Below are 10,925 nucleotides of genomic sequence, written 5' to 3'. Positions count from 1 at the left end.
AAGGGTGTGATTAAAACCTTTTATGTTTCAAGTCAATTTCAAACAGCAGACATTTTCACCAAAGCTTTAGGACTTCCAGCTTTTAGCAAATTGGTCAATTGTTTGGGTTTGATTGATATTTACTCCCCAAATCTGAAGACTTCAACTAGTCAAGTCAATGATTTTGTGAATCATGACTTTAGGGGGAGTGTTGAATATGCAATTGAGAAAGAAGGCATGAAGCAAAGCAATACAGAGACAAAGAAAGAAGAACAGCACAGATGCAGTGATAATCAAAACGACAGAGTCTACAAGCAAAAGAAGAAAGGAAAGTTGAAAGCAAAACGACAGCACTTGACTTAAGTGATTGGCACATGGGACAGTAAGCACGTGAGAATGATTAAGTAGTGTACAGCTGTAATATTAGAGTTAGTTAGTCTGTTAAGAGTTAGTTAGATTAATTATGTTTCCTTTTTAGCTCTGTAAACACGTATATAAGGCAGAGCCTTAGTGTAACTTAATTTAATCATTCATTCTAATCAATTCAAGAATAGTTTTTTCTCTCAAAGTAGTTTCCAGAAGTTTTCTTTAATAGTTAGTCAACAAATACGTACTAATAACCAATGAAAAACAGGGATGGCTTCCAATTATTCAAGTTATATATGCGTAACTATTTACATACATGATAGTGATACAGTTCTCAAATATACAAGGCAATATTACATGTGTGCAATAAATGTATTCACCCTTTCATATGGGGGTTACATGTATTGGATACATGATAGATTTTCTTTTAAAACATATACCTACTTGTACCAATCACCAATCCACATCAAACGCTTCTTTTGGTAATCCTAACCTTTAAACCATGTTTCATATGAAGTACAACAGAAACACTTGGTGAGACGGGATGGCCTTCAACCATTTCAAAGTGAAAATTCCATATGATGGAGGTTGCAACAATTTTCATTTGAATGAATGCCATGGCCTTACCCAAACAACTCCTGGGGCCTCCACCAAACGCTGTGAACTTATAAGATGGTACAGAAATTAATCCTCCTTGCTCTGAAATCCATCTCTCTGGCTTGTATTGTATGCAATCTTCACCCCATATTTCTTCCATCCTTCCCATTGCATAAAGAGAAATTATAATGGGTGTATTGGCACTAATATGGTGGCCACTCGGAAGAGTGTCTGCTTTAACTGCAGTTCTAGGATCAAAAGCCACCACAGGGTATAGACGTAGGGCTTCACATAAGGCTGCATGGAGATAAACAAGTGTATCTAGCTCTTGAATACCGAAACACTCCCACTTCTTTCTTATCGTCTTTCACCATAAGGTTCTCTTTGATCTCCTTTAGAATCTTCATTTCTACAGATGGGTGCGTTGCAATTAGCCAAAAAAACCTAGCGAGACCTGCACCCATGGTGTCACTCCCAGCTGCAATGAGATTAAATGCTGTATCCCTTAAAATCTTGTTGGATTTACTGCAAACTCCCATGTTTACAATTTCCTCTTGCATCATATAAGCTGTCAATAAGTCGAACTTCGCTTCCTCCAAGTGGGTTTTTTCTCGGCTTAATAGTTGTTCTCGCTTTGATGCGATGCGTTGGTTTAAGAAACGATCAAAGGCATCCCAAGCTTTTCTTAGCTTCTTTTCTTGTCCAATTTGAAGCCATCTTTGTAGCTTCCAACACCATTTGGGCACGATGTGACGGTATAAAATAGCCTCTTCTATTTCATCAAAAGCCTTTTCATAGGTACGTTTTGGAAATTCAACTGAAAGAGAAATTGGGTCGAAGCCTAAAACCATTAAGCAACTGTTATCAAACGTGAACCGCTTGAAAACCTCTTGTAAGTCCACTTCAATATTTGACTTGGAGATGTGATTGAGAAGTGGAATGAGACCAGTGACCACCTTTTGTTGAACAACTTTCATTAAAAACAACTCGAACTTGCTGTTTTTCATGATCGAATGCATCATCTCTTTCTCTGGTATGCCCACCAATCTGAATCAGAATTGATAATCCCATCACCTAAAGGCTCCAAAATCTCTCGGATTTCAGACCCTTTTTCGTAGTTGAGGAAGTTTTTGCTCAAAATGTAGTGAGCATTCATAGGATCACTGGTGATGAAAAAATTCATGCCAGTACACCAAGGGCCTTTCACCTGTACAGTGCCTCATAGTGTTGTAGAACTCGGCTCGTGCAATCGTACATACGTGATGCATTTCGAAAAAGACCTGGTAGCATTCCTACGACAGGCCAGTTGGTGATGGGTGGTGAGTTTTTGTTGTGTTTCCAATAATGACCAAGAAAAAGGAAGCAGAGTAGTCCGAATAAAACTATCATTATGTAGCCAAGAACAGCCATTGGAGCAGTACACGTATGAAGCTGTGTGGATTTTGGTGTTTTAATTAAGGTCTAGAGGATGGGTTGGCTTTATAAATTTATACACAGAAAAATGACCGGTAAACACAACTAAGCATACTTATGGCATGGTACACGCAAGCTGCAATTTATAAGGAAACTTATGGCATACATGTTAGATATATATAAATGCTTCGTTTGTCAGATGTTGAATAAGTTGTATCGATATTTTGCAAACAATAAAGAAGATCAAAAACTGAAGTTGATTACGCAAGATATTTCTGTAGTACACAGACCTTGACTTTGGTTTGGTCGTTAGACGGTTAGAGACTTGGACTTTGATCGAGTAATAAGTAATTAACCTCCTGAACATCAGGTTCGTAAGAAATCAAACATTTTGTCAATATTTTCGGCTAAAAACCCAGTCAGTTAAATCATGCTCTATAGTATAAACAATTGCACAATAACAATTGATTTGAAATGCTACCATTACTACGTGTGTATCATAGATTATAAATGTATGACGTTACAGTTCTCTCTCTTTGTTTTCCAAAATAATTTTTTTTCCCCATAATGGTGCATGTTCCTATTTTGGTTCCATCTTGACATGAAGAGAAAAATTCCAATGGTGAGATGGGCTTAGCAACATGGAGTTCTAGTTTGAAGCAAACTTATGTATGCTTTTTTATTTATTTGCTAAACATATGTATATAGTTGTCTCTCTGATCAGTACTCTTTTGACCGTAGTGGTAGGTGCTCTTATTTTGATTCCCTCTTGAAGAGAAAAATTCCAATGGCGACAAGCAATCGTTGTTAGGCTTAGCAGAAGGATTTCTAGTATATATGAAATAAATGTATGGTGTTAACTGTTAAAGTCGTCTCTCTTTATCATTTTTCAAAAGGAAAAAACAAGTAGTCTCTCTTTGTCACTGTTCAAAGCAGCTCGTTAGTCTTTTTTTTCTTTGGTATGAGTTTGGCAAAAAGGTTTTAGATTTTTTTTTAAAAACCTTTTGTCTAAGTTTTTTATTTTTATTTTTATTTTTTTAATAAAAAAATTAAATAAGCTATCTTTTAACTTATTGATGTCACACACATTTAGCATAAAGCTATCATTAAATATATATTTTTGGTAAGTATATACTATGCAAATAAGCTACTGGAAGTGTGTGCAGGGACAGAGTTAGGACTTGGAGTTAGGAGAGGTGGCTGCTGCTGCTTAGCCGCTGAGGAGTTTTGTTTGTTTGTTTGTTTGTTTTTTTTTTTTTTTTTGAGTGTTTGATGCGTGTGTTGCTGCAAGTTAAAGACAAAATTATTTTGCTTAAAAATTTTAAAAGGGCCAATTGTTTGTTTTGGATAAAATTGGTGAATTGGGCTTAATTTTTTTTTAGTTTTGTCATTGGTAATTTTTATTGTTGGGTTAATTTTTTTTGGGCTAGTATATTTTGTTTTAGATTTTAGATCTGTAAATTTCTTTATGACCTTTAAAAAGAGGAAAATGCTAGAGTTACAATTTTTTTAACAAATTGATGATATGGTAATTATTGGTAATTAAATTCATTAATCTTTCACCTTTTAGTTGATCCAAGTCTTGTGGTTGTTTACAGGTTCCAATTACATTTGTTGATCGAGTAAATGGAGGCTCGAAGCTTGGAGGTTCTGAAATTGTTGAATATCTAAAAGGTCTTGAGTTGGTCACAACATAAAGTTAAGTAGAAATGAGAAATCAGTGATAATCTCTTTACTTTTTATGCACAAGTTGTGTAATGTTTTTTGTTCTATAGTTTATCTTTTGGTTATGAATTATGAATTTTGATAAGATTTATGATACAGACTTAAGATTCTCAATTAAGTCTAACAACAAATATTCTCACAATGACTCTATTGTTTATGAATTTTGACAGGCTTTAATGATACAGACAATTAAAATATTTTATTTGAGCCTAAGAACAAATGTTCTCAAATTGGTTCGTGTCTTTTATTTGCCCTGTTTTAATAACATGCAAGTCAGATGCAACTCCAATTATGTGGTCACAGATTAATTTGATATATTTTTTTTTTTTTTTTTTTTTTTTTGGGAGGGGGAATCACGCTTTTCTACCTTAAACTTGCATCCCTTTTACAATGTCCCTCCAAATTATCCGTTTGCTCGATTGACACTCCAATTTGAAATAATTGTATCTACATGACTCAACTGTCTAAATTAGGCTTTAAATGAAACAGAAATTGGGTGTAATTATGAAATTACCCTCATTGGTTGTAATTAAAAATTACAATTTCCATCTAATTAACTCTCAATTTGGACATTAATTCAGTAAATCGATAGTTTGGGATATGAACTTGTGATCTCAACTTCTTGTGTAGCAAGGCCTAATGTTCACAATGAAGCTTGCAGCAAGGCTTAATGTTGACAATAAAGAATACGTGCAACAAAGGCCAAAAGTTCATAGTGAAGTGTACAAAAAACTAGATATGTTGAGCTCTCTTGAGGGTGCTTGGAGATATAAAGAACCTGGTCAACCAAGAACAAGATGATTAGATTTTGTTGTTTATAATATGGTAATTTTATTTTCCCCCTTTCAAAAGTCCTAGTTCAAATGCGATTACAATTTAATTATATTCTCATGTAAGTTAGTCTATATATACTATAAAACTAAAACCTCTGCTCAATATTTGACTTTTTTTTTAAGCTCCCACGTTTTTAGCATTATAAAAAAAGAAAAAGAAAAAACTATTTCTCACAAATTCCTCATGCAATACTTCTTCTAAAAACTAAAACCAGAAGCTGATAATAAAAAAACTCTCTCCTACCGATTTCCTTCTCCTTCTCAAAAAAAACCCTTTCTCTTCCTTTCATCCCCATCTCCCTCTATATCACAAGCCCAGCACAAACCAAAACAGTACATATGAGCACAAACCCAAACCAAAACCAAAATAATCCCCCATCCCCCTCTTCGTCATCTTCCTCCTCATTCCATAAATTTCTTCAAACACAGTACACACCCAACACAAACCAAATCCATAAATCACCAAAACCAAAATAATCTCATCTTCCTCTTCATCCCAAAAATTTCTTATTTGTAAGGGAAAAAAAATAGAGAAGAAGAAGATGACGCAACAAGGGTTGTGCCAAGTTGAAGCAGCAAGTTGCCAACACAAGACGCCAATCACGGTGTCATGCCTTCATCTTCTACTGCTATTTCTTCTTCTTCTTTCTTCTTTTCCTCCTTCATCTTTCTTCTTTTTCTCCTCCTCTTTCTTTTGTCCGTCTCCAGTCATTGTTGTGGTTTCTCTCTTTTTGTCTTTGTACTCTTTTTTATGTTTCCGAAGCCTCCACATGACTTGCATTGGGAAAGTAGAAAACTTTTAATTTTTGAATAAAAGATGGGCAAAATGTTTCAGCCATTATTTTTTTTTTCAGCTTTGAGCTTAATTAATGTGATGTGAGACATGTAGTGATACTAAGGGGTTGTTTGGATTTGTGGGTTTCCATCACTCATCACTCAAAATAAGTGGGTCCCATGGAGAAGGTGCTTGTTTGAATGGGTTTTAGGGTTTTGTTTCCATCACTCAGTTCTCACCAAACCAGGTAATGAGTTACTGAAAACAAAAACAAGTTTTAGGTGTTTTTGAGTTACAAAAACAGAGTAACGGGTGGCAATTTCCTAAATACCCTCACATCAGCGGGCCTTACGGTTAGAGAAGAGTAAAATCCGTAGCTCCTTTTCGTACTCCCCACTAACGGCTCTAATGAGCATTTGCTTCCACAACTACAACCCCATCTACATAGCCATATCACTACACTCCCATCTTTCTTTACTTCCACAGCACAACCCCATCTTCACATAAATCCCCTCAGCTTAGCCACGTCTAACGAGGAGGGAGGAAGAAAGCCCATCCATCATTGGTGGCATCGGTGTAGTTGGGTGAGGATTGAGTAGAGGACATTTTGTGTTGAGGCGCAGAAGGGAAGTGAAGAGGAAGGTTTGGTAAAGTTGGGTTTTGGGGTAAGTGGGGTGAGAAGGGGGCGGGTAGGGGTTGTGGAAGTACTGGTAGCCTAGGTCAGAGTATGGGTCCCACATTTTTGAGTTTTTGGATTTGAAAACATAACCGGGTTTAAATGCCAAATTGGGCTTAGGTGATATTTGGGGATTTTTAAGTGATAGGAAATGAGTTATAGGGTGATGAGTGATGATATTTTTCCACCCAAACAAGGCCTAATAGATTGACATACAACAAATATCTTAAGTACTTTTAATTCTTATATTATTATAATATTATAAACTAATCAACATATAAACAAATAGAGAAATGCTATATCTATGTTTACTTATTTATATAAATAAATAAATAATTTTTGTTTAATTAATATGTTCCATTTAGTAATTGAATGTTTAGTATCAACTATAAGATAGGGATTTTTGAGATTGTAATCCTAATGTGCAACATTCATTTTTTGTGATGAGAGTTAGATATCTATTACATTAGATATTTATTTGCTTCTTAAATATATCAAATATGACCCTCACTTTCACAAAACGTAAGGTATCATATTCACAAAGTTTATGTAAGACTTTCTTTATTTGTGAAAAAATTTCAAATCCATTCCACGGGTTTGTCTTAGGTTTTAAGGCTGTTTAGCAGTACTGTTATAAGTGATAGCTTAAATTCTTTATTCATTGTTGGATTTTTATTCATAGTCAATAGCTTTTCATGCATCGCACGGGTTAGTGACTAGTTATTTTAATTTTGGTTCTTTCAAACACACATTTCCTCTCATATATATATATATTGGTTTAGTAACCTATGTTATTAAGCTTTGTTGTCTTCCAAATTTTAGTTATTTTAGTTTTATCATCGCCTTTTATTATTTTTTAATATTAAATATTAACTTTGATGGTTACATTTTCATATATCATATCATATCATATATTATATAATAAAAGTTGGGTTTAAACGCTGTGATTGTGCCAAGTAGTTTCACCAAATTGCAGAAATTTTTTTAGATTTAATATATATATATATATATATTTGTCCTTATCTTCTTCTCCTAGAATTTCTAAATTGATAAAATTTTTAATTTGTTTGTAATCCAAATTCTACTACAATTTATTTGTTCATATCATATCAAATTCTATTTTGTTTTTTTGGATAAATAATAAAACAAGCAGCCACAGCCCACCATTTGGGTATTTTTTATTATTTATTTATTTAAAATATGCATTCTACTTGGTTGATACCTATACAATACCTATGAGAAATTATTTTAACTTATATTTTAACTTTACTATTAACTTTTAATTAATAGTTTATTCATATAGGAATCTTTATGTTTATATCATATCATGTTAGCTTCATTTAAAGTATTGATATCTATTACTTGGCAATTTCTATCACAACAGATTGTCAATGTTAATCATTCCATCTAAAAACTACGATTAACCATAACATTATACATACAGATTCTTTATTAATACTATGGCTCTCTCTTCCCATATGGTGATTAAAAAAAAATTCTCAATCTCATATTGCTCTCTTTTTTTTAGAATAGTTCTCAAATTGTTCTTATTTTTATTTTTATTATTTTTAATGCTCTCAGATTGTTCATAATACTGAGAAGCCTTTTCCATTACACACCTTCAGTGGTAGGCAAGGAAGCAAAGCTCTTTCTTTGGCCCATCACATCAGGAATTACATTCCGTTCATGTTCATTGCCTCAAAAGGGAGTGTTCAAGTCTCCCTTTTCTTAACTCAACAATCTTTTTTTTTTTATTGTTAAGAATTTTAGATTGTTTATTATTTGCAACTGAAGCTTTTACTTAATCACGTTTTAAATTATTTTATGGATTTTATTTTATATGTTCAATCTAGGGCTTTTTCATATGTTTGTGTGTATTGTGGTGCTTTATGTTTTCAATTTAATTATTATTAGAATTGAAAATTTTTAATTAACAACTTAAGCATATGTATTTGTATTTGATAGTTTTGATCTAATATGTATAGCTATATTATAGCTTTGATGTAATAAATTAATCTTACTTTTTTTTTTTTTTTTTTTTCCTGAAGTTGCATACATGAATCTTATGTCAAAGGAAGTTTATTATAAAGAAGGAAAACACGGGACACCCATTTAAGTTCTTGATTCCTCTCAAGTAAGTTTATAATTTTTTTTTTTTTAATTCTCAAAATTTTGAATTCTTTTGTGTGTGTTTTTTTTATTACAGGCTTTGATTTTTTTTTTCCCCAATTGGACTATCACTTGAAAAAAATCCCTTTACCAATTTATTTTTTTCAATTAGTTCCTTTTACTAATTGATTGTTAACTCTATCAATGTTAATCTATTTTATATTCTAAAATTCTACTTGTGCTTTGTGTTTATCTATTTCGTAATGGTTTTTAAATATGTATTTAAATGGGTATGTATGTACATAACACCCACCTTTTTTTTATTTTTTTTCCTCAAGTTTCATCTTACATTTTATTAATTTTTAAGACATATGGATCAAAACCGTGCAACACACGGGACTTTATCTAGTTTATATATGTGAGGGCACAATTTGAGTCCTAAACCCAAAAGATAAAAGGATCTAGACCCAAAGAGCCCAATACAACGAATTTGTAGAGAGTGGGTTGGAAAACTAGACTCTAACGAGTTGGGTAACGAGTATAATAGATCCAGATGGCAATAAATCAAAGATAGACTAGTTTTATCTAAAGAAAAACCGTCCTTAGCCCAATCCGAGGAGATCAGTTCTTGTATATATTTCTTGAATTTGATTACAAATACAATTCTTAGTGCTACAGTATTCTTCTCTCAAATTTTCGATCCCCCTCTCTTAGGGTCTCCCTTCTATTTTATACTATCTTTTTTCTTTCATCTCTGCCCCTCATGTGTAAATTAGATTGTTGGTGTTGATCCTTGTCATATCAGCACCTTCTTGAAGTTTTTGGGGAGTAACTATAAGGCTGAAAACTACTGTTCAGGTATCACTTCCTCATTAATGCAGCTAGAGAGTTAGTTGTAGAGCATTCAATGCGGTAGTAGCAGCTTTCCCTTAGATATTTCCCAGCTCCCATTTGTCATGTACGTTCACAATGCATATCCTTATCAATAGAACCTCCTGGAATGTCACTTTGGATGACAGAACTCCCCTTTTGATCTCTGCTTTGTTTAGCCGAGGAAGTACTCCTCCTCAGCCTACCTTCCCCAGCCCTCTCATTCATAGCTTGTTCATGGAATTCTAAGTCTTTCACCTTCACTACTGTTTATCTGTCCTCGGACCACTAAGCGTCCTCAGACAAGGCCCAAGGCCCAACATATATTCTTGGGCCCCTTAGTGGCGTTTTTTGCAAATGTTACAAAAAAAAAAAAAATGTTGCTATAGGCAGCTTTTTTTGTAGTGTCAACACCTAAACTAAACAAAACATACAGACATCCAAAGCTTTTGAAAATGTCAAGAATAGAAAAGAAGAAATCCCCACCTTGCAAGCCAGAGCTGATAAAGAGGACGAAATAATATAAAAAAATCATAGAAAAATTGAGACTCAACAGTCACCCTACAATTGGGTACGTTTCTTAGTTGTGCAAGGCTAGGAAACTTTTGCATTTAAGTTTCCAAACACTTTTGTTGATACATTATATGATAGAATGCCATCTGTTGATACATTACATCGTGTTTAAGACTTTTGTTAGTAACAGATAATTGATGTTAGCTTTTGAATGAAAACCTCGAATCCATGAGGGGTCTCTTGAATTCACAAGGTGATAGGATTCTAGAATCCACTAGAGAGACATAGATAAAGTCTATATATATATATATATATATATATATATATATATATATATATATATTTTTTTTATAAATCTGAAAACTAAACTGCCCTGTAGGCTATAATATGTTTAAACAGTAAAAAGAACCTCTGGAGTGGCTAGGAAAATGCCCAAAAACCCTAATTCGTGCTAATCACGTAATTAGGTGGCAAAATAGTAATTTTGCCAAAAATAACAAAATTGAGATAATTGCGGAAATTGAAAATACTGTCTCTAAGAGATGTTCCGAAACAGACACGACCTTATTCTGACTTTTAAATTAAAAGATATTAAGGAAAAGCAAATATTACTAAAAATAGCAAAAATACTGTTTTCGGGCTTTAATGAAGGAATTCGCCTAAATTTGGGCAACCCTTGAAAATGATTAGAATTATGTATCCTTTCAACCTACCAAATTTCATGCAATTCCGACATCATCACTCGATAGCCTCTACTGGCGCACCCCTTGATCTTGCATTGTGACTTCTAGCGTCCTTGCTGCTCCAGGAAGGTTTGTGCTGTCAGTTCTACATCAATAATATTTAATGAATGAGACCTCTAGACCTAGGAAGTATGTCCCAAACTCCCAATTGATTTCTTGGGGGGGCTTCTTCTTGCGTGTGCATGGAGTCTGTGGCTATTTGTACGAAGTAGTTGCTTGCTCTGCTGTTATTACCCATTTATCACATTGTTGTTTCCTACTTGCTATAGATTTCTTTGTCTAACTTGTTTGCTTCTTGTTATGCGGCCGAAGTACTTGCCAAGCTT

General features: G+C 33.6%; 1 protein-coding gene across 1 annotated transcript; it reads right to left on the bottom strand.

Moving 5' to 3' along the window:
* Positions 1-811: 811 nt before the first annotated feature.
* On the bottom strand, positions 812-2,352 carry LOC115975577 (alkane hydroxylase MAH1-like). The gene is given in 4 exon segments (XM_031096418.1): positions 812-1,288; positions 1,290-1,964; positions 1,967-2,163; positions 2,166-2,352. Coding segments are annotated over 4 exon segments (1,536 nt in total).
* Positions 2,353-10,925: the final 8,573 nt, after the last annotated feature.

The sequence above is a fragment of the Quercus lobata genome, chromosome 2 (genome assembly GCF_001633185.2).
Source record: "Quercus lobata isolate SW786 chromosome 2, ValleyOak3.0 Primary Assembly, whole genome shotgun sequence".
Taxonomy (NCBI): Eukaryota; Viridiplantae; Streptophyta; class Magnoliopsida; order Fagales; family Fagaceae; genus Quercus; species Quercus lobata.
This window is presented reverse-complemented; position numbering and strand designations above follow the sequence as displayed.